The 24,525-nt window shown below is 42.5% G+C and overlaps 3 protein-coding genes and 1 long non-coding RNA gene across 6 annotated transcripts; all 4 read left to right on the forward strand.

The window, feature by feature from the left end:
- Nucleotides 1–5,722: 5,722 nt before the first annotated feature.
- LOC136526876 (SPX domain-containing membrane protein OsI_21475) lies at nt 5,723–12,007 on the forward strand. Its single transcript, XM_066519448.1, has 11 exons — nt 5,723–5,978; nt 7,396–7,468; nt 7,819–7,939; nt 8,372–8,683; nt 8,825–8,929; nt 9,053–9,510; nt 9,925–10,226; nt 10,376–10,560; nt 10,943–11,133; nt 11,335–11,468; nt 11,547–12,007. Exons 2-11 carry the CDS (start codon nt 7,416–7,418, stop codon nt 11,783–11,785), a joined length of 2,100 nt encoding a protein of 699 aa, XP_066375545.1. The 5' UTR covers nt 5,723–5,978; nt 7,396–7,415; the 3' UTR covers nt 11,786–12,007.
- A 2,937-nt stretch (nt 12,008–14,944) lies between these two features.
- Nucleotides 14,945–17,646, forward strand: LOC136527254 (UV-stimulated scaffold protein A homolog). Of its 2 annotated transcripts, none has more exons than XM_066519905.1 (2): nt 14,945–15,519; nt 15,607–17,646. In XM_066519905.1, exons 1-2 carry the CDS (start codon nt 15,088–15,090, stop codon nt 17,464–17,466), a joined length of 2,292 nt encoding a protein of 763 aa, XP_066376002.1. In that variant the 5' UTR covers nt 14,945–15,087; the 3' UTR covers nt 17,467–17,646. The 2 variants fall into 2 exon arrangements, with proteins under 2 accessions (XP_066376002.1, XP_066376003.1); XM_066519906.1 differs by having other exon boundaries at nt 15,097–15,515.
- Nucleotides 17,647–20,503: 2,857 nt separating this feature from the next.
- LOC136527256 (uncharacterized) lies at nt 20,504–22,022 on the forward strand. Its single transcript, XR_010776739.1, has 3 exons — nt 20,504–21,099; nt 21,185–21,367; nt 21,459–22,022. It is a non-coding gene; the product is annotated as an uncharacterized lncRNA (long non-coding RNA).
- Nucleotides 22,023–22,031: 9 nt separating this feature from the next.
- LOC136527255 (zinc finger BED domain-containing protein DAYSLEEPER-like) lies at nt 22,032–24,507 on the forward strand. Of its 2 annotated transcripts, XR_010776738.1 has the most exons (4): nt 22,032–22,861; nt 22,946–23,016; nt 23,105–23,478; nt 23,593–24,507. XR_010776738.1 is itself a non-coding variant. In XM_066519908.1 (3 exons), exons 1-3 carry the CDS (start codon nt 22,321–22,323, stop codon nt 23,117–23,119), a joined length of 627 nt encoding a protein of 208 aa, XP_066376005.1. In that variant the 5' UTR covers nt 22,032–22,320; the 3' UTR covers nt 23,120–23,695. The 2 variants fall into 2 exon arrangements, 1 of the variants encoding a protein (XP_066376005.1); XM_066519908.1 differs by having other exon boundaries at nt 23,105–23,695.
- The last annotated feature ends 18 nt before the right edge of the window (nt 24,508–24,525 follow it).

The following is a 24,525-nucleotide window of genomic DNA, read 5'->3' on the forward strand; positions in this document are numbered from 1 at the left end:
CTCACAATCATCATGATCGGAGCCGAAGACGATCACCAACCTTCGTTCGTCGATCCTCGCTGCTCCAAGTCGTCTAGGTGGCGGTAACCACCAAGAGTACCAAGAGAATCCCGTAGCGAAACACGAACACCAAGTGCCTCTAGATGCAAACACTCAAGCAATGCGCTTGGATTCACTCCCAATCTCACAAAGATGATGAATCAATGATGAAGATGAGTGAGAGGGCTTTAGCTAAGCTCACAAGGTTGCTATATCAATGCAAATGGCCAAGAGAGTGAGCTAGAGAGGCCAAACGATATTTATAGACACCCTCAAACAATAGAGCCGTTGGCTCAATTATTGGACTGACTACGAGACGACCGAACACGTAGGTTGTGTGCACCGGACGCGTCTGATGTGGCGACCGAACGCATCCGGTCGCTACGTCTGGTCACTGCTTGCCCGCTACATGTCCCATTCAAACGAAGTAACCATTGCTGGCCAACAACCCTCTCTGATATGCTCTGACACGACGCATCGGACGCACTGCAATGGACGACTAGACGTGGGAGGGGCATCGCTCGGTCGAGTCTAGAGAGCTCCTAGAGCCGCTCAACTACAACCGGACGCGTCCAGTGTGGCCGACCGGACATAGGACGGGCAACGTTCGGTCGAGTCCAGAGAACTCCTAGAGCCGCTCAACTATGACCGAACGCGTTCGGTCACACCAGACCGGACGCTCCCAGCGTCCGATCAATTATTGCTCTGAAAAATCCTAAACTTGCTGGTTCACACCGGATGCGTCCGGTGTGGTGACCGGACCCGTCCGGTCGCTCTCTGTAATCCTGCTTCAGGCTATATCACTTTGACCTAACGCTGAACAATAACTCATCAGCGTCCAGTCACTCCACTAGGCCAGAGTCCGGTCACCTCGACAACTATGCCCGCGCCTGGCTAGAATACCGGACACGTCCGGTATCAGTATCGGACGCGTCTGATCACGTCAGGAACACTACTGCCGAGACAATACCGAACGCGTCCGGTACGCATGTCGGACGCATCCGGTCACCCCATGACCAGCGCAATCAACTCCTTTTTAACTCTATCTTCTTTACCCTTGCTCAAATATGCCAACCACCAAGTGTATCACCTTGTGCACTTGTGTTCATATATTTAGCACTTCACTAGATTCTAAATGCATAAGCAATGAGCTAGAACATCTAGTGGCACTTTAATAACTGCATTTCGATACGAATTTCACCCCTCTTAATAGTACGGTTATCAATCCTAAATGTGATTACACTGGCTAAGTATCTCGATCACTAAACCAAAAAAGCTCCTACCAAACTTCACTTTTGCCTTGAGCTTTTTGTTTTTCTTTCTTCTTTTCCAAGTCCAAGCATTTGATCATCACCATGCCATCACCATCATCATGTCATGATCTTTATTTGCTTTATCACTTGGAGTAGTGCTATCTATCTCATAATTACTTTGATAAACTAGGTTAGCACTTAGGGTTTTATCAATTCACCAAAACCAAACTAGAGCTTTCAGACACGCTGGCCACCCGTGGCCCTAGCACGCTCGCGCCGTCTCACCGCACGTTGCCCTGGCCGTCTCACGCCCGCCGTGCGCCGCCCCTCCCGGCCCCCACCGTGTCGGCCGCCAGTGGCTCCAGCCCACTCACGCATGCCTCGTACATCCTAGCTCGCCATGTGTGTCGCGCGCATAGACGCTCACTCCGGTGACCCCTGCTCCTAACGCGGCGCAACCTCGCCATCGATCCCATCCTTCGCGTCCCCGTCCTGCTCCGGTCTCGGCGTCCGCGTCCATGTCGCATCCCTGGCCTGCTCCGCTCCGCCACAACCATGACCCCTGCTCCAGTGTCCGCGAGCCTACCCCTCCTCGCCCACAAAGGAGGGGCTGGTGTCCTGCTGCAAGGCCACAACAACTACTAGAGCTCTGTTCGTCTCCAACGTCGCGTGCTCTGTTCGTTGCATTGATTTGGATAGGTAAATTTTTTTAATATGCAATGTAGGTACTTAGTTATCTTGAATTATAGTGCTACTTTGATTATTTGGTAGTTTCTAATAAATTTGATGATGTAGGTAGTTGATTTAGTTAGTGAGATAGATATAGTTAGATAGCTAGTGACATAGGTACATAGATATAGTTATTAGATAGCTAGTTGATTTAGTTAGTGAGATAAATATAGTTAGATAAGTATAGTTAGATAGCAAGTGACATAGTTATTTAGGTAGGATTTAGCTATGTAGTTAATAGATTGTATTTATATACTTACGGTGTAGTTGGTTAGTATGTATTAGAGAGGTACTATATAGCAGCTACTTTGGAGTAAACGAACTGTATTTTAATTTTTGTTTGAACTACTAGATGAACAACCTAGTGAGAATATATCATGGAGGCACCGTGGAAAAAGATCGCTATGGATATGTTGAGTTTGTTGACATACAAAGCGTGCCTGTGTTATTTAATAAGAAACCTTTATTTAGTGAGTTGGTTATAGGGGCTCGGGAGGAGCTACATTGCCTTGGAGCTAATGATGGTGGTGGCATCACAGTGGAGGGTGTACTTCACCTAGGTTCGCCTCCCAACATCCTAAGGAAGATGATCCCAATTGAGTGTGCAGACTAGGGGGAGAACTATGTGAAATCCGCTATGAAGTGTCAGTTTTAAAGTTTGGACATGGTTGTGCATCGGGTGTTAGTTGATCCCATCCCTCATGGATTTTCTCCACCAATGGGTCAACAGGCACACTTCGACCCTCCCGTCCTAGAACCTGATATGGATGTGAAGGTTACACCTATAGTTCCCGATGCTCAATCTGCCCCCAATGAGCTAGTTGGAGATGCTTGTCAGACTCATGATGTTGCGGCAGAACCTCCTAATGAGATCCCTTTGACACAGAATCATCCGAGTAAGTATCTTATCCGTATGGTTATTGGGAACTTACCTCCTTCCTTACATCCATTTTTTCATTCTTTTCTCATTTTGCTACTTATGTTGCAGGAGGCATTCCTGATAATGTGTATGTGCCCCCTGTTGCTACGCAAGTGCACTGTGGAGATGGATTCCGTGACTCTAAAAGTGTTGAAATTATGAATGATTTGGAGCCATATGAGATGGCAAGGGCTCTTGATTCTGATGCTGATCGCCCTGTTGGAGAGCTGACAGAGAGTGATATTGAGATGCTGATGCGTATCTTTCCTGGCCACCGTGATCCAAGAGTTCATGAGTTCAGTGATCTTTCTCATTCCGATCAGGCGTGTGTAGAAGAACATGATGATGAGCTCCTAGAAGCTCCTGAGGCCGGCCCTAACATGGTAATTGAGAAGGGTGGGGTATTCAAGGACCTTCCTGCATTGAAGAGGTGGTTGCAGGCGTTTGCAGTGATACGAAAGAGACCTTACAAGGTCTTGCATTCATATGTGGAGCGCCGTTACATAGTTGTGTGTGACAAGAAATGCTACCCATGGAGGGTTTGTGCAAGGAAGCAAAAGGTTACCGAAAAATGGAAGATCATAAAAGTTGTCGGGTCACACAATTGTGCTGGTCATGTGCTGACACTGAAGCATCGATAATTAACATCTACCCTCATTGCTAAGCAGTTGATGGAAATATTACAGGGAGAACCCAACATGAAGGTTAGGACAATTATCAGAACTATTGAGGCATTTGTGTGGAGGTTATGTGCTAACTTATGGTAAAGCTTGGAGGGCTAAGCAACGAGTGTGAAAGATGATATATGGGGACTGGGAGGATGGTTATGAGCAGCTGCCAGTACTTTTCAATGCAATCAAAGCGGTGAATCCAGGCATGCATTATGAGTACATCCCAAAACCAAATGCATGAAAGGATGAGAGGCATATATTCTTCCGTACTTTCTGGTGCTTCCCTCAGTGTGTCGAGGCTTTTAGGCACTGTCATCCTGCCTTCTCCATTGATGGTACGTTCTTGATTGGTAAATATCAGGGCACACTTCTTATAGTCATATCCTGTGACACGAACAACAAGTTGATTCCTTTGGTATTTGCTTTAGTTGAGAAGAAGAACAATAATAGTTGAGGATGGTTCTTGAGGCTAGTCCGGATACATGTGGTTAGGCCAAGCATGGAGGTTAGCGTCATATCTGATAGACATCAGGGCATACTTAATACTGTGTAAGAGCAGATAGAGGGGTATGCACATTTGCACCATCGTTGATGTACTCGACACCTTGCTAAGAATCTATTCCGTAAGGATGGTGTGAAGGATAACTTTGATTTATTTCAGGAGGTTGCTTGACAGCTTGAGGACAAGTAGTCTCAGAAAAAATTGGAGCAGGTCAGAACCGCATCAAATACAGAAGGTAGACAATGGCTCACATATTTGATGAGGGATTTCGAGAAATGGACAAGAGCTCATGACGCCGGTGGATAGAGGTACGAGTTTCAGTGCAGCAACATGTTAGAGTCTTTTAATAAGTTGCTATTGAGGATACGTGGTATGCCTGTGAATGCAATCGTTCAATTCACCTTTTTACAAGCTTGTTGCCTGGTTCAACGATAGACACGCCCATGCATTGAAGTTGTGGAGTGATGGAGAGATATAGGCTCCGAAACCAAAGACACACCTAGAGAATGCAAATGAAAGGGCTGGCACACATGAGGTTATATGTTTTGACCACGCCACAGAGACTTATCAGGTTGAGCATAGGGGCGGTACAACGTCCGACGACGGGTACAAAGAAGACAAAGACGATGCCAACAACAATTGTGCAAGTTCACAGGAGACACTCTGCAATGATCCATATTGAACCTGCCCTAATCACAAGAACAAGAGGCCTCCGCCGTCACCCCCGCCACCACCATCACTAATAATGTGAGGCTACTGTGGAGAAGATGCAAGATGTCATATAACACAAAATAATTATTACAAAACATCAATTTCTCACAATCTTGCTAATGCGGCGCTGACGAAGTATAGGCTTAAACGCAAAATTAGAACACATCCAATACCTCTGCCTATACGTGCCCTCTTCATCGGACTTGGCTACCTTGCAAGGATCGCCGCAAAAGCACATGGATACTGAAACACCACTAGGCAAAGGCAATAGATCGAAAGCATTTTTGTCATCCGGCCATAACTACAATTTAGCAATTTTCGTTATAAGAACCAAAAGCAATTAACAATAAATCATACACCTAGGGTTTTTCATTGAATTCACAACAATGAACCCATAACATAACAACGTGCGCTGATGTTACCTTAGTTTGCTAGCTTTTTCACGTCTTGGCATCCTACGGTTGTATAATATAAATATTAAAATTCAATGAAACCCTAAGTAACGACGGTTCTTAAGTTGAAAAATTCGACTAATATATACCGAATCCATGTGAAAAAATTAGAAGAAAGCGAGGATACCTTGCTCTCGAAGATCTACGGATCAAATCAAAAATTTTAAGGTTTAATATGTTGATTCGTGAGGTAGGGCGAAGTGGGGAGAAAAAATGCAAGAGGGAGGAGAAAGAAAAGGAAGAAGGCTAGGACAGCAAGATTGGACGTCGAATTAAAACACCACCTCGCCGCCACCAACGATGACGTCGAGTTAATGATCTAGATTTTAAAAGCATACCTCTGTAAGCATATTTGTGAATAACTTAAAAAAATAAATGGGCCAAAAAATAAAAAATTCGGCGGTCACTCAACCCGACCCGACCCGACCCGACAATCCGCGGTGCGAACGGCACGCCGCACGCGCACGGTCACCGCCAGCGACCCGCGCCGCCTCCTCGCCGGGGGCGTCTCACAGCTCACGGCTGCTTGCTGCCACCCCGCGTCCGTCTCTCTTCCAGCTCTCTCGCCTGGCTATAAAAACCCGCCTCCCGTGGCTCTCGCGCGCCCTCCATCCCTGCCGACGGCCTCCCCATCCCCTGCCACTCGCCATCCGCCTCTGGCCCAGCGCGCCCGCCCGCGGCTCTCCGGTCCGATCCTCCTAGGTAACGACGAGGCTCACCGCTCACTCGCCCCACCCGTGAATTCGTGATTTCCCACCTTCCTTTCAGCACCGCTCGCTCGCTCGCCCGCTCTCCCGTGAATCCGTGATCTCTTGCCGTCCTTTTTGGTATGCCGTTTGGTTCGATCAGTACTTCAATTTGGGCGGGTGGGTTGCGCTGAGATGCCGGTGGGCTTCTGTGGATGATTTAGACGACAACTACCTGCGTTGATGCGTTGAGGAGTTTCAGCGCCTCCGGGATGATTTCTGTGCGGATCGTCTGATACCTGGGTCCGGCGGCGGCAGGCTTGCTTTGTTGGCGAACGAAGCCTTCCTGTGTTACAGAGAGTTTCGACGTTTGTGGGTTGGGTCTGGGGTTAGAATTGGTATGGAGATCCCATCCCCTGTTGCGAGACATTGCTCCAGACTTTAGTTTGAGCGAGATTTCCTGTTATGTGTGTTTCAGAGCTGAAACCAGTTGTGAAATTTGTTTCACCTCTATCCTTAATTTCACCTTCAGCTTCAGGTTTGTTTGTTTTTGGTAGGATGTTTCAATTTGATTGAATTTGAGGTAGGGTGTCTCAGGATGGGGTCTGCGATTATGTGCGAGCTGTAACTTTTACCCAATTTAGATCTGATTCTGGCCTGAACTTCAACTTCAATCATCAAGGTTGTAGTTTTCAGTAGTTCTAGCCTTCACTGTACCCAAACTGCTTTGGGTGGTTTTGAGATTATAGATTTCAATATAGCTGCATGAGACCTTTATGCTCACTCTTCTGCTGTCAGCTGCATGTGCATCACAAGTTGATGCAAAGAAAAAGAATAAGGGTAATCGATCACATGATTGGTTGTGAAATTGTCATTCAGTAAGACAAAATGGACTTTGGTGGTGACTTGTTGTCATCTTTTGCCCCTAGAGACTGCGACACAAAAATCAAGTTGCGGTTGCCAAAGTTTATTTGTGGTCCTCAGTAATTGATTCTCTCTTTTGTCTAGATAATAAGGCTGTGGCTGTGCCTTGTTTTGGTCGGTAATGATATCTAAGTGCTCTGTTGCTATAGATATAAATGGTGCTTTAGGTTATTTGCACATGGAGTAGCGTGCACATATGCGATCATCTCAAGATGGATTGTACTCGTGTTGTCTTGGGATTATTAGTAGCTTTTGTGTTGGGGCGTTTCTCATCTTAGGGTGGTAGCTTCCTTGCGTTGCCTTATTATGTCTGTTGCTTTGTCCCATGTAAAGCGGTACTGAGTTTTACAGCTGACTTTACACTAAACTGAAAACATATGTCCAGAGAGAGAACCTTGCTCGTTGACATTTTTATTTCTTTTTATGGCACTCACATCTCAGCAACTATCATTAATATCTTTTTCCTTTGTTCGTTTGTGCTGCTGACACAATGCTACTTTCATTGGCAGATTAGTATTTAAAAATCAAGATGGTTAACTTCGGGAAGAAATTGATGGCAGATCAAATTCCAGAATGGAAAGGGTACTATTCATATTTGTATAAGATTCTGTTTATACTTTACAGTGAACCAATCTATATTACTTTAATGTTATGTGTTCTCTGAATAGCATCAACATCCAATTCATTCAGTGGCTTACCTTTTCTTTTCGAATTTAAATTATCTTACGTAACATTACTGAACAAATTGATAACCTGCTATTGAAGCATTGGCATTGTTCAACCTTGATTGCCTTGTAATGGCATTCATGGCCATGCTGCCTTGTAGTTTTGACACATCGTGCTTTGTTGGTCTCTGTTTAGTATACTAAAGATTTCATGCTGGCATCCTTAGTTACCAAGCTTGACCGTTGTCTCCATCTCAATGTTTTCAGATATTATATCAATTACAAGTTGATGAAGAAGAAAGTCAAACAGTATGGCCAGCAGCTCCAGCAGGGTGAGAAAGATCGTCGTCGGGTTCTGAAGGATTTCTCGAAGATGCTTGATGATCAGGTAATGCTATTAAATAGAAATCTGGGCAAAGTCATTAGTTCAAACTCCCTGATCTGCTTTAACTTGCAGACTTTAGCTTCTTTCTGGATATTTAACTTGCTGATTGTAGCATCGACATGGTGAGCATGCATTATCCATATCTGACCTCTGTATGCACTTGCATGTTCAGCAAGACGGTGCTATTTATGTAGTTGGCTAGTTCAGAAATACAATGCTACATAAATACTATAAGAAGTGTTGACAATTTCTTCAGAAACTTACTTTGTGTGTTTTTTATTTGAAGTTGCAGCTTTGGTATATAATTCATGTACTTTTATATGAACTAATTTGTAGTTCAGCTGGCATCATTCTTGGGTTGATATTGGTGTGAGTAATTATATCCAATCGTTCCTACTGGGGTCAGTGTATTAATCTCATTCTCTGTTTACTCAGATAGAGAAGATTGTCCTGTTTCTGTTGGAACAACAAGGAATATTGGCAAGCAGGATTGAGAAGTTAGGAAAGCAAAGGGCAATACTACAAGAGCAGCCAGATATAGCTGGCATTGCTGAGTTACGAGAAGCTTATAGGGAAGTTGGTATCGACCTCATCAAACTTCTCAAGTTCGTTGATCTTAATGCAACTGGCATTCGGAAAATTTTGAAGAAGTTTGATAAGCGTTTTGGCTATAGATTTACTGATTACTATGTGACAAGTAGATCAAATCACCCGTACTCTCAGCTGCAACAGGTCTTTAAGCATGTGGTAATGCACTAACTCCAGATTTAGTATCATTCAAATCTGTTGCAAGTTTATTTGTACTTGATATGTTCTCCTCTTGCTATGGCCTTGCCTTTACAATCCATGGAAACTCGTCAGTATACCTTACCTGTTCTATGCAACCAGGGTGTAGGAGCTGTTGTAGGAGCTTTGTCACGTAACCTTGTTGAACTCCAAGAACGTCAAGGAAGCTACTTATCTATTTATGATCAGCCATCTTCTGCGCTTAAGGTTTATTTCTCTTGTAAACTACTGATGTGATATCATTTTAAGAATATTTTCCTGCTCATTCGGTAGAGTAGGTGCTATACTCGAGACTTGCAGCTGACCATTTTTGGTTTTGATCCCCTGCAGGACCCCATCATTGATATGATAAATTCCTCAGTTGATAAGTTGACAAGGTCAACTAATTTTCTTCGCTTTTTGGGGCAACATGCTATGATTGTGGATGAGGAGTCTCCTAGCACTGCAGGAGAGGAAGAAATAGAAGATCAGAAATACCATTTCATGTCCCTTATGCTGAACCTGGTGAACACATTCCTTTACATGGTCAACACGTACATCATTGTGCCAACTGCAGATGACTATTCAGTGAGCCTTGGGGCAGCTTCTACTGTTTGTGGTGTGGTCATTGGTTCAATGGCTGTTGCGCAAATATTTTCCTCTGTTTACTTCAGTGCATGGTCCAACAAGTCATATTTCAAACCGCTTGTTTTCAGTAGCATTGTTTTGTTCTTGGGGAATGTATGCTACGCAATGGCATATGATATGAAGTCCCTAACAGTCCTTATTATCGGCCGTTTACTCTGTGGGTAAGTATCCTGGCACAGATCGCAGTTGAGTGCTTCAACTATACAGTTTGACTAGTGGGCTTCTGATTATTGGCTATATCCATTCTTGCATAAGGGCTTTGGTTTAATGGTTAATTGTAAATTGTAGTGGAAGATTGAACAGAAGGAAAATGGTTTCTTCTCTCTTCAGTAAACATTGTCCATTTTCAGAATTGAGTTCTTAAGTAGCAAGTGCACTCTTTCATACTAGCGCTGAACATTACGATACAATTGCAAAGATCTCAAGTAATGTGATTTCTTATGACCATTTTTATAATGACAAAAAGAATCTTGCACTAAATATTTCACTTGACTTTCAACCCTGATTTTGCGTTTACATCTTTTCAGAACTGCTCTATGTTTTCACGTTCTAATGTGTTCAATATTTTGATACAGGTTGGGTTCTGCAAGAGCTGTCAATCGCCGATACATTAGTGATTGTGTCCCTGCAAGAATACGCATGCAAGCTTCGGCAGGATTTGTTAGTGCAAGTGCACTTGGAATGGCCTGTGGGCCAGCGCTAGCTGGTTTACTTCAGTGGAAATTCAAGATCTACATGGTTACTTTCAATCAATCGACTCTACCTGGTTGGGTGATGGCAGTTGCATGGCTATTGTATTTGATTTGGCTATGGGTCTCATTCAAAGAACCGAACCGTGCTACCGAAGTGAATGAAGCCCCACAAAATCCTGCTTCTGGTAAGTCGAAAATCTGATGTGTTAATTGCCTTTCATTACTCTATGTTGTTCACTTTTAAGTAGAATTTTCTGATCTAATAATTCAGGAAGGTGTCTGATGATATGATCCATTCTCTTGTGATTTAATTGTATGTTTATCTTGATTACAGGACAAACGGTTGATATTGGACGACTAGAGAATGGACTTGCACAGCCTCTGCTCACGGATTCTGTAGATAAACAAAATGACGATGAAGATGAAGAAGTTGATGATAGTGAAGAAGCTGCAGATGATTCTCGCAAACCTGCAACATCAATTGGCTCAGCATACCGATTGCTTACCCCGTCAGTAAAGGTAGCAGGGTGTTGTTACGCCAAATAACAGCTTCTCTTGATTTATTTGGATCCCAGTAAATTACTGAGGGATTGGAAATAAGCTAGATATGTTTTAGTTTCCCTAGTTCTTGCACTACAGACGGTCTGTATAGCTTTTGATTTCTACAGTTGCCTACACAAGTTTTCCTTACATTAGATAAGGCAAGGGGTTTGGAACTCTAATTTGTTTCAAAAAGAAACTAAAGCCACTATTTGAGGATCAAAGAAAAACCTTTTTTCTTACCCATACCCATGTGAGGGTTTTCGAATTTCGACCACCTCATTCAAGCAAAGCACGATGTTATGCTGTTGTAATCTTCTACTTCTGGACGTCTTGACTCAGTTGGACTTTGCTCATACAGGTCCAGCTGTTGATATACTTCATGCTTAAATACGCAATGGAGATTTTGCTTTCAGAGTCAAGTGTTATCACCAATCACTATTTCAGTTGGAATACAAGCGCAGTGGCAATATTTCTAGCAATCCTTGGGTTGACAGTCCTTCCTGTTAATGCTGTTGTTGGAACATACATCAGCAATATGTTTGAGGACAGGTTTGTGGATTTTTCATGCCTCAGTACAAGCATGGCTTATGACCTTTTCATTTTTGTTTTATTGGGTATATTACCATTGGTCAGTGACAAACGGACAATTTGCTCACTACTGTTACATAGACACCTGGAACTCTGCCCTTTTTGTATTTTCGAGGGAAACCTACAGCTCTGCCTTAACAAATTTGTTGATGTTTTTGCCAGGCAACTCCTCATGGTATCGCAAATTACATTGCTAGTAGGCATTATTTTCAGCTTCAAAGTTACGAGTACATACTCTGTTGTCCAGTATGTTGTGTCAGCACTTATCACATTTGTTTCTGCAGAAGTTCTTGAAGGTAAACAAAAATCCATTTTTTTTAAGAATGTTTCTCCTTGGCATTGAACCAAATCTCTGATCTTATTGGCAAACGCAGGCGTGAACCTTTCCCTCCTATCAAGCGTGATGTCGTCCCGCCTCTCCCGTGGCACATACAACGGTGGTCTCCTCTCGACGGAGGCTGGGACCCTGGCGAGGGTGGTTGCCGACTGCACCATCACCGCGGCAGGGTACCTGGGCGTGGGGATGCTCCTCAACGTCACCCTGCTACCATCCCTGGTGATATGTGTTGCGTCCATTGCCTGCACCTTCCTGACGTATAACTCACTTTTCTGATGAAGGTTGACAATGTATTTGTGTCTATCATGATTCGTTCCATATTGACGCAAATCAAGGCAGCTGGGAGATCGCCATTGCCATTGCCCGAAGGGGCTGTTGTATTATTACTATTACTATTACTATTACTATTTTTTTATTGCTGTAAAGTGATAAATCGATTGCAGCTACTGAACCTGGCCTTGTCCTGCAAAATTTTGATCGCTTTTATCCTTGCCGTTATCTTCAGCGTATACATGTCCAAATTATGGTACTCTCGACTGGTCTGGTCGCCGTTGCGAGATGATTTTTACGAGAGTATGAATTGGTTTAAATCAGGGCAAAAGCCAGTTAAAGACTTCAACCATGCATGGAAAAATTAAAGAAATCGAAGTGTTATTCCAATAGTCATGGAAAAGTTGAATAATTTAGAACACTGGTATAATAATTAGCACTAGTGGAAAATTGCAATTTATACTAAGTAAATAGTTAGCTGTCTTATTGAAATTTTAATTTTAATACTTTAGACATGACTCCACTTTAATTTTTTCACTATTTAAATTTCAACAATTTTGGCAATGGTCCCTCTTTTTGAAATGTCCTATTAAAATTTAAATTTCAACAATTTAGACAATGGTCCCTTCTTTTGAAATATGTCCTAAAATTACAATAATTCAAACAATGACCCTGTGGACAAGTTCGTATTGAAGTACGGAGTAACATTTAATAATTTCGTATTGGAGTAACATGGGGAATGACTCCACATACGTGAGTTTTGGTTAATAGAATATCCTTATCGCCATATGATAAGCACCCTTACTGCAACACAATAGGCCAATGATGATCATCAACATCTAGTTTCAGTTGCCTCTAAAATCTCAAACAACATGCATGGCTACTACAAAAGGATTCTATAGAGGCAAATGACCTAGCCGCCTATAATTTTCGCATCTGCGTGCCAATGGTAATCATCAACAACATCTAGTTTTTAGTTGCCTCTAAAATCTCAAACAACATGCATGACCACTAAAAAAGGTTAATAATTTTTCGTCCCTACAAATCGGATTTTTAGAGGTGACTGAAAACATGAGACACCTATAGAAATTGATTTTTAGAGGTGGCTCGGAATACAATTGCCTCTACAAATCGTTTACCGGAAATCACAAATTTAGACAAAAAAATATCATTTTTTATCTAGAAAGATCCCACCAGGTAGCCCCCATAATACACGTTATGTGGAACTTCTAATGTAGGGCAAATGACTTCCGACACCTCTGATGGTCCAGCACATTCCTATATTAGAGCATGACCAATGCAACCATATAACCACAACGGTCTCATTCAACACATTGCAATTGCCGGAAATACTAAGCTTACTAAAGGTACGAAAATAGAGGGTAAGTTAGATCTGTCATAGAATATGTGTCTCAATTCAAATTTACTATTTCTATCTATTCGAAATATATCTTAAGATTCTTATGATATAATTAAGTATATCTATTATAAGGAATATTGACTATTGTATTTTTTAGTTTACAAAATAAAGATTTTTTATAGAATAATATTTTTTTATAGATATAGAATAAAAAAGTATTCTATAAAAAAAATGAATGGAATTGAAAATAAGAAAATTGCAAAAAAGGGGAGCCATAATAATTTATAAGCACTAGAAAATTTTACTTTAGTTCGATTTAGAATAGCACGCTTAGTTTCTTTTTCAAAAATAAATAATTTGAAGGGTCTTTTTTGTTTCGTAGTAGTAGAATTGCTAGAAAATAAAGGATTTCGTTGTAGAATCCAAAAATAAAGATAAAGTACTTTATTTTTGAAATACTTTCTCTAATTCCATAATATTCAAAAATATTATAGAAAAATATTATAGATAGGTACACATCAATATATAATAGAAAAAGTTAGGTTTTTTTGATTTTGACTTTCTTAAAAAAGAAAAATAAATATATAGTCAAGAAAGAAGATCTAGAATATATCAAAATTCAATATTTATATAAAATGTAATCCTTCCTTTTTTTGAATCTCCTTTTTTTTATTCTTATTGAATCGTGGTAAAGTATTCTAATCCAATAAGGATTTCGCGGGCGAATATTTACTCTTTCCTGTCTTATTTGTTAATTTAGAACCTTATCAAATAAAGCAATTTTTTTGGTTTGTTTCGCCATCCCACCCAATGAAGTGTTAGGATTCCCACTTGGGACTTGTCAAGAACTTCAAAAGTAGAAAACTTTTCCCAAAGCCAAAGGTAGTAAATAACACATAATAACATCAAAAAAGAATCTAAAAATTATCTTATCCTCCTTTTAAAAAAGAATAAGTCTTTCAGAACTTTTTTTTTACATTTTAAACTCATGTTCATGGTCTGTTTTATTCCCAATTGTTGCCCGTGTGAAAAGAAAGAAGAGAAATTGCTAGAAGGGCACGCAGTCCTTTTTCCAATGCCAAATGGACGACCTATGTATAAAAAAAAGAGAAATTTTTTGGATTTGAAGAAAAAATAAAAGGAATTCTATCAATTTTTATTTTCCATTTATTTAGTTTGTTTTTCTTAATGAAATTGAAATTATTAACTAACAGAGCAAGCAAAATACATCTTAGGTAGTGTTTAGTTCCCAAAATTTTTTAAAATTCTCCGTCATATCGAATCTTTGGACGCATGCATGAAACATTAAATATAAATAAAAAATAAAACTAATTACACAGTTTAAACGAAATTCACGAGACGAATCTTTTAAGCCTAATTAGACTATGATTGGACACTAATTGCCAAATAACAACGAAAGTGCTACAGTACCATTTCTCAAAAAAATTCGCCAACTAAACAGGCCCTTAGACAACAACCAAACTTTTAAGCTCACAGCACATGCACCCATGTGCTGGACCACAACTTCTGTCTACGCTCAAACAAAAGTGCAACAATTCTTTTCTCTCCCTCTCACAAGCCTTGTTCTGCATGCTACTAACTTTTTCATGGCTCTTCTCCACGGTATTTCTTGTCTGATGTGGCATAATGAGACCACCACCCACGCTGAAGCTTTAGGGCCTGTTCGGCTGGTATTAAAGTCGGTGAAGCTGTTTTGTTATGAGAGAAAAATACTATAGATTAGCTGATAAGTCGTCTGATAAGTTCCAAAGTGTTGGCCTTAGGAGTCTGAAACAGACCTATAGTCGTGATATCTTTTGATCACTTTCCGTTAGATACGTGCGAACCGAACTGAATTGAAACTAAACTTTGCGAAGGGATATATCAACTGAAAACCATAGGGAAAGATTTTCTCGTAGGCTATTGAAGTCACTCTGAAAATGGGCATATGCTAGCATCAAATGAACCGACATCAATCCGGTTCGGGCCCACAAGCCAGAGAGGAAATCTGGTCCAAAATCCTGGCTTCATCGCCTGCCCAGAAGTCGCACCCAGCACGGCGATCGATTTCCTCTTGTCCGCCTGGCCAAGCGAATCGCCGCCATGCCGAGCCCGACGGCCTCCTCCTCCTTCGCCAGGCGCCGGGCGCAGCCGCGGCCAACGGCCGGAGCTGAGCTGGGTTCCGACCCCTCCTCATCGTCACCAGCGGCGGATTCCTCCATGGCGTCCCTTATCGAGCGCGCCACCTCCACCACGGCGCCCGCCGTCGACCCGGTCCTCCTCCGCGCCATCAAATCCTCGGCCCGTGCCTCTGACGCCGCCATCCGGGACGCGTTCCGCCTCATCCTCTCCCTCATGTCCAAGCCCCACTCCCACGTGCGTAAGCCTTCCAACACCGCCCTCTTCCCCTGCACCAGTCCCCAAATTTTCACCAAACCCTAACGCTCTGATCCCCTCCTCGGTGCAGGTGCGGCTCCTCGCCTTCAGCATCGCCGACGAGCTGTTCATGCGCTCCAAGCTCTTTCGCTCCCTCCTTGCTGACTCGCTCGACGGCTTCCTCCCGCTCGCCGTCGGGTTCCGCCGAGCAAACCCGCTCCCGCCGCCGACCGCGTCCGCTGCCTTACTCCGGAAGGCCGCCGTCCAGGCGCTCGAGCGCTGGCACCATCTCTTTGGTGCGCACTACCGCCAGCTCCGCCTGGCTGTCGAGTACCTCAAGGAGTCCGCACGCGTCCATTTCTCTGGTCTACGGGCCACCGTTGATGCTCGTGCAGCTCGTGAGGCTCGCATGCAGGAGATCTATGCTGCCAAGGTTGAGCAATTGCGTGAAAATCTTGCGTCAATCAAGGCGGAAATTCGGTCCACGATGGATGAGATTCGCAATGGATTGGAGATCATCCATGCTGAATATAAGAAATTTGAGGGTTATGTGAATGACGAGGATGTGGAGGAGGAGATTGCATCCTTGTCAATGCGGAGCATTAGAATGGCATCTTTGATGGCTGGGGAGTGGGTGCCTGAGACTAAGGAGAATGAGGCAGTTTTTGATGCACTGAGGGAAGCACAACGGTTGCTTGTGTCCAGGCATTTGGTCACAATACAGGAGTGGATAACTGTGCTTGTGAGGGTCAACCTTCCAGACAACCGTTTCCGAGATTCTGCATTGAAGGATTTTATTGATGTTAAGAATGAGATAAGGGCTGTGAGAGATCGTTGCAATGAGCTTGGTCTTGACCTTTATAATGTTCACAGGCGGACGGGTGACCAAGAGGAAGAGGACAATGAGTTTTGGGTGGAGGGAAACATAGAGGCACCAAATCGTGCCGGAGTCCAGAGCTGCTTAGATGTTGCGAGCACTAGCAAGGACACCGGGAAGGGAAAGGGGGTGGTGGGTGGAGTGTCAGACATTGGCAAGGCACCAGTTGCAGCTAATGGAACGAGAAATCTTGATCCAGAAAAATCAGAGCTCTTTGCTAAAGCCCCTGTGCTGCCATGGAGCTCTGTCTTGGATAGCTGGGGCTTAAGTGGGGATGTACACGTAAACCAGAGGGGACTTGAGGTCGAGAGTCATTGGGGAAGAGTGGATAATGATGCCACTATACCTGCAGCAAAGATTGCAGAGTTGAATGTTCATTGCACAATTTATAGAGAAGCCCCAGTTGAGATCCTACCATGTCATGCCCCTCTAAAAAAAGGAGGACTTTGCCAGAGAAGGGATCTTAAGGTATGTCCTTTCCATGGACTGATTGTCCCACGTGACGCAGAAGGAAATCCAATTGAGCAGAACAGTGGTAGTTCTGATGCAGAAGTAAATCCTGTTGAGCACTTAAACATAGGAGGACATTCAAATGAGCTTAACGGAAACAGTGATGGTGATTTTATGGAGGAAACCTCTTCAAGAATGACAGGTGTCAATAATGATTATGGTGACATAGCTGGAACTCGCGATCTAGGTAAAATTACTGCAGAGCAGTTAGCAAGACAAGCAATTAAAAATGTCCGGAAAAGAGAAATGGATCGCAAGGCACAGGAAAGGGCCCAACGCGCAAGAATCCGTCAGCACAATGAAGATGTTCTGCGAGATGCAGCTCTTGCTTCAACTTCCCGTTCTGCGGCAGCCTATGAGCAGCCTCCAGGAGTACAGGGTCGACGAGGACACCGAGGTAAGGCAAAGGCACCAACGCTGGCATCAATGCTGAAAAAGAAAGTTACCACCAAAGACAGAATTGCAGAGAGGCTTCTGAACACTCGAGCCACAGATGCCACAAAAAGAGAGGTTTCTCATAATGAAGATATGAGCTACAGGGAAGCATTTCCAAATCAGTGGTAGCTGAAGCAGTTGAGTTATTCTTGTATAGACTGGATAAACACGATAGGAATGAAATCAATGTTGTTTATTGGTTCATAATTATCAGCTAAATAATACGTATTCTGTTCCTACCTAGATCAGCACAAAACTGTGAGTATGTTTTCTGATATTCTGTTCTTGTACAGTTGGTAGGATAAATTCCTTGAACATCTTGCCAACACTCTCATGGTGCAACTGGTTAGCACAACACGCCAAAGAAGCGGTTGGCTGAGTCAGCCCGGGTTCGAGTCACGGCACCAGCTTCTTAAGACGAAAATCAGGGGGACATCTCTCCCCCTGGTCAAATTTTTTTTTTAATTCCTTGTACATTTCCTGGTGTTCAGTCTTACTATGTCTTCTCGAACTGATACTACTCTTGCATTTCAAAGTGAACTTGTTTGTAAAACCTGTAAACCGTGCCCTGTTAATATGTACTCTACACGAACCAAGTAATCAAATTGGCAATGATTGAACAGCAGGCACTCAATGACTCCTCATTATCAACTTCCAATTCATTCAGTGGCTTACCTTTTTCTTTTCGAATTTAAATTATCTTACGTGCATTTACTGAACAAATTGATAACCTGGTAATGAAGCATGAGGAGTCTCCTAGCACCGCAGGAGAGGAAGAAATAGAAGATCAGAAATACCATTTCATTTCCCTTATGCTGAACCTGGTGAACACATTCCTTTACATGGTCAACACGTACATCATTGTGATGACTATTCAGTGAGCCTTGGGTAGCTTCTACTGTTTGTGGTGTGGTCGTTGGTTCAATGGCTGTTGTGCAAATATTTTCCTCTGTTTACTGCAGTGCATGGTCCAACAAGTCATATTTCAAACTGCTTGTTTTCAGTAGCATTGTTTTGTTCTTGGGGAATGTATACTATGCAATGGCACATGATATGAAGTCCCTAACAGTCCTTATTATCGGCCGTTTACTCTGTGGGCAAGTATCCTGGCACAGAATCACAGTTGAGAACTTCAACTATACAGTTTGACTAGTGGGCTTCTGATTATTTGGCTATTCCTTTCTTGCATAAGGCCTTTGGTTTAATGGTTAATTGTAAATTGTAGTGGATGATTGAACAGAAGGAAAATGGTTTCTTCTCTCTTCAGTAGCCAGTGTCCTTCATTTTCAGAATTGAGTTCTTAAGTAGCAAGTGTACTACTGTTATATATAGACACATAGAACTCTGCTCTTTTTGAATTTTTGAGGGAAACCTACAGCTCTGCCTTAACAATTTGGTTGATGTTTTTTTCCAGGCAACTCCTGATGGTATCTCAAATTACGTTGATAGTAGGCATTATTTCCAGCTTCAAAGCTACGAGTACATACTCTGTTGTCCTGTGTATCAGTCTCAGCACTCTATTTGTTTCTGCCGAAGTTCTTGAAGGTAAACAAAAAATCCTTTCACATGGCACTTCGTAGTATGTTTGTCCTTGGCATTGAACCAAATCTCCAATCTTATTGCCAAACGGAGACGTGAACCTTTCCTTCCTATCAAGCGTGATGTCGTGCCACCTCTCCCGTGACACAGAGAATGGTGGCCTCCTCTTGACCGAGGCCGGGACCCTGGCGAGGGTGGTCGCCGACTGCACCATCACCGTGGCGGGGTACCTGGGTGTGGGGAAGCTCGTCAACGTCACCCTACTACCATTGCTGGTGATATGCGCTGCATCCATCGGCTGCACCTTCCTGACGGACAATCAGGGGCGGATCCAAAAAATTGAGTCATTGATGTCATAGTGTAATAATCTTACTAAAATCATAGGATCATCTCTTGCACAATCAGTGTTTACAAGGTAATTTGTCCAAGTTCATATGCTTGAACTGTGGCTCCGCCCCTGCGTACAACCCGCTTTTCTGATGGAGATTCAAGATGTATTTGTCTCATCATGATTCATACCATTTTAGCGGAAATCAAGGCAGCTTATGTATTGTATTATATGTGCCTCGATTTAATTGTTGTAAATTGATAAATTGATTGCAACAACTGAACATAGCCTTGCCTTGCAAAATTTTGATTGCATTTATCCTCGCCGTTATCTTCATGGTATGTCTTGTTCTGAAACTAGATTTTGAGAATGGAACCCTAGTATCGGCGGTTATGAACCATGATGGTTAAAATCAGGGCAAAAACTAGTTAAAAAAGTTTTACGAGGGAAAAAAATTTAAATTGAAGTGGTATTTCAATAGCAGTTGGAAAAAGTTTAAGAATTCAGAGTACTGATAACAATTTGTAACACTGGAAAATTGCAATTTACACCATTGTAATTGCGTAATTTGTAATAGTGGGAAATTGCAATTTACATCATCGTAATAGCGGAAAAATTGCAATTTATATTGACCAACTGTAAGATGTCAAATTCAGACAATGACTATAATAGACGATTCCGACTACAATAGACGAGTTCCTATTGAAATTTGCATTACTGAAGTTTCAATAATTCATTCAGTCAACTTTGCCTATTTCAGACAATGACTACAATAGATGAGTTCCGAACACAATACAATAGACGAGTTTCTACAGTGACCACAATAGACGAGTTCCTATTGAAGTCAAGTTTCAACAGTTCATTCAGGCCGTAGACAAATTCATATTGAAGTTGCATGGTGAATGACTCCATAAATATGAGTTTTGTTAACATAATATCTTCATTGCCATATGAGAAGTTATTGATGAGCACCCTTACTGCAACATGATAAACTAGTTTCAGTTGACTCTAAAATCTCAAGCAACATACATAGTTTTTGTTATTTTGTTCTAGAACAGGCGAAATAGTAGCTCAGCATGATAGATTAGGAGCATAGTTGCGCTAGCACATATGTTTTGTTGCAAAAAAACTGTCATCTTGTCATCGGTATTGTTGTGATTTATATATACATAAATCATGTGGTCTGCAAGCATGACAACCAGGTGAGAAGACAATGCCTTTCACATAAGAAAATCAAGAGGGCAAAGGAATCTAGTTATAGTGAGGGCTAAATTTTAGTTGAACACCTAGTACAAAATGTATGATGGTGATTGGAACAACTCATCGCTTACGAGCAGTCCGGGGCCATCATGCAAGATGAAAGTCGGTTTTGCATGAGAAAAAGAAGCAAGGAATGAGCAATGCTATCAACCAGCATGATCATAAAGCAGCAATCGCATGAAGAAAATGAACACAATAATATGCGCATATATATTGATTCGAAGACCCTTTGTCATCGTCTGCCCTGTGACTGTGATTTGTAAAAAGAAAGAAAAATGACTTCCTGCACAGACCACAGGCATCATCTGCTAAGTGTGTTCCATTCATCTTTCTTGTAGCGCTATCCCTTAATCCGGCAAAGAATCCAAGATAGGATATTTTTCTTCTAGACATTGTCCTTATTATACATCATCGTTTGGACTCAGAATATGTTAGCAGGGGGGAAACTTAGGAAGGAAGAAGAACAGCAGGAGGCGAAGTAGGATTGGCGATATCAGGATTACGAAGTTTCAGAATTTTATTTACAAAATATGCATACCCTCCTCGATAGCTCTCAGCTACCTTAAGTACTCTATGCCACGGCTAAATCCACTCTGGGCCTATTACATTCGAGTTGGGCCGGCGTTCACGCTTGAGTGTGTACTGTACTACTGTTTTCCCTTGATGTGTGCTGTTCAATTCTGTTCTGATCTTTTCTGAACTGTTGCTATGTCATTGCAGGAAGCACATCATTGACCAATATGAGTTGGAGAAGAAGAAAGCCATTGAATACATGGCTAGGATTAAATCTAGGGTGGCTATCACAAGTGACATGTGGACCTTAGACAACCAAAAGAGAGGATACATGGCTGTCACAGCTCACTTTATTGATGAATCATGGAGCCTTAGGAACATTATCATGAGGTGACCACTTATCACTTATGGATCTAGACTTATTTTTGTCATATTGATTGCATTTACTTGTCTGGTCATAACATTTCCTATTCTTGTATAGGTTTATTTATGTTCCAAGTCCTCATACTCATGAAGTCATCGGTGATGAACTTAATGAGGCACTGGTTGATTGGAATCTTGATGAGAAGGTATCTACTATCACTCTGGACAACTGCACCACAAATGACTCAGCAATTCCTGATCTTGTGAGAAAGATTGGCAAAACCAAGCTTATGTCTGGTGGGAAATTCTTGCATATGCGTTGCTGTCTCATATCCTTAATTTGATAGTTAAGGATGGATTAGAAAACCTAAAAGATGCTATTGAAAACCTTCCTGATAGTGTAGCTTATTGGACAGCCACACCAAAAAATATGAGAAGTTTGAGGAGATAGCTAAGTATGTAAATGTTACCATTACGAAGAAGATAGCACTTGATTGCAAGACAAGATGGAACTCAACTTATAAAATGCTTAGTACTGCACTGCCCTACAAATCTGTTTTCATGAGAGCAAGTCATGTAGATAAGCAGTACACTTGCTGCCCTATTGAGGAAGAATGGAAATTTGCTGCTGATGTTGTAGAAAGGCTTAAGATGTTTAATGACATATCTGACATATTCTCTGGTACTGTTCTTCTACAAAGTTTGTGAGATTAGATGTAACATTAGGGAATGGTGAACCTGTGGCAATCCATTGATAGAAGCAATGTCTTGTAACATGGAAGCCAAGTTTAAGAAATAGAGCGTACCCAGTGCAGAGAGCTCCCGCTCTGTGCGGGGTCTGGGGAAGGGTGTTAGTGGCAAGCCTTACCCTCGCCTGTGCAATGCGAGGAGACCGCGACTCGAACCCGGGACCTTCCGGTCACAGACGGTAAGACTCTACCGCTTGCACCAGGCCCGACTGGACTGATATTCAGGGGCTGATGGGTATTGCTACTTTGCTTGATCCTCGATTCAAACATTACATGTTGCTTCATTGCTTTGAGGTGTTACTTGGTACAATTGGATCAGACTGTTTGTATGAGGTTGCAAAAGTGAAGGACTATTTGAGTGATCTGATGAGTCAGTACCATTCCGATGAGGATGAAGGTAACCCTAGTAGCAGCAAAGCAACTCCAGTATTCAATTCAGGCTTATTGTCTTCCTTTAGTGCCCGTGTTGCAAGTACTGTGCCATCAGCCATGAGGTTTAGGTCTGAATTGGATCGCTACTTGGAGGATGAGATGGTTGACATTCATACTAAGGGATTTGATGTCTTGGACTGGTGGAAGGTTGCTGGAACACGGTATCCTACATTGAGAATGATAGCAAGGGATATTTTTACAATTCCCATGACCACTGTTGCCTCAGAATCTGCATTCAGCACCAGTGGTCGAGTCCTCAGTGAACATCGCAGCAGGCTGACTTCTCAATTGTTGGAAGCTCTAATGTGCTCGCAGGACTGGATCTGCAACAGATACAAAGGTATAACTCTTATGCAATTCATAGTTCATATTTCATACTTCAAACCTCCAAATTTTAGCCGAAATTAATACTTTTAAAATGTAGGCATGGTTACTGATGAAGGGCGACCTGCAAGCTTCTGGTCTGTTCTCCGAGAAGTTCAAGAAGGCCTTCAGGTGAGTTATCAAATAACATCAACAGAGTTCAGATTTGGCTTTTGTCTTGTCACATAATAACAAGTTTCTCGTTTGTGTATCCATGTAGGAACTTACAATTTAGAAGTGCAGACTGTTAGCTGACTAGGATCAAGATGGCGTGCTTGTGCAATGTGCTCACAACTCACTCAGCTTAACTGTTAACATAAGTATTAACTATTTATGTAACCTTTTGTTGTAATGACTGATGTGTGATGACACCACTACCTTGCTCTTGCTGATTTTGCTGGCTTGCTGGAAGCCGAGGCCGCCATAAACTGGTTGCCGATTTCAAATCGTTGCTGGTCATTTTGTAGGACTTGTAATCTGTAGTGGTACTGGAGAATTGAGACTCTGGCTGTGAAGCCTGTGATGTTACTAGAGATTTATGAACTAGCTGAAGTGCTGAACTATTAATTTGAGATGTTTATGTGCTGATTGAAGGTGAACTCTATTTATTTGCAGTTCCCAGTCTGTGGAGACCTGTTTATTTGTGTTAAATTTACATCTCAAAAATGTGCAATTCATATTATACTTCTCTTGTTTTATTGCTGCTAGGTGATATGTTTGCTGGGGATTTATCGGGGATGGGACACCCGACGGGTATGAAATCCCCGAACGGGGACGGGGGCGGGGAAAATCTGTCCCCGAGAGCGGGGACGGGGACGGGGAGCGGGGAATTTTGGTTCAGCTGGGGAGCAGAACGTTCCATCAAAACCCAGCGGGGATAGCCCCGTTGCCATTTTGAGTCCTGATGCTCCCCTAAAAAAAAAGTTCCAAGTCCTGATGCTCCACTGCATCGTCTGCTGTCGGACTGGGAACAGGAGAAGCTTCAGCTGTAACAGAATACCAAATCTGCATACCTGGGTCAGCCGAAAAGCACCACACCACGCACAGGATGGCCTGAGGCAAATTTTCTGTAGATATGAATGTTGGACATATACGACTTCTGCAGCGATATCTGCCACACCTTCATCATGTTTGTAGGTGCTGGAGTTCTTGCGCACAGATTTGTCTCCACGGACCGACGAGCTCTGACCTAGAAAACTACACAGAGCAATCGACGGTGGAGATCTTCATGTCGTGGAACCCCACTTGCATTGAGCTGAGGCGGTCACCATCTTCAATTCCTACATGGTGACACATCCAGGGGCTCAACACTCGACGGAGACTGGCCGCTGCTCAGCGACATGCCGACATGGTCCGTGACAATCACACAACCACCACAATCCAAACTCCAAAGCAAGCGATGCACATTCTGAAGCATGCCGACATGGTGCTCGTTGCTCATGCTTTGCTTTTCCAGTTGTACCTGCTAATACTCTGCTCATCTTTTTCCAATGCTGCATATTCTGAAGCACTAAACATATATGAAACTGCAACAAGTTCATTTTCACCGCTTCGTGAAGTATTTTCCAGTTAACTGTAAAATGTATGTGTAAAGTGTAATGTAACGCTGTTTTGATTGACTTCAGGCAAAGCTTGGATGAG

This window comes from Miscanthus floridulus, chromosome 19 (genome assembly GCF_019320115.1).
Source record: "Miscanthus floridulus cultivar M001 chromosome 19, ASM1932011v1, whole genome shotgun sequence".
Lineage (NCBI taxonomy): Eukaryota > Viridiplantae > Streptophyta > Magnoliopsida > Poales > Poaceae > Miscanthus > Miscanthus floridulus.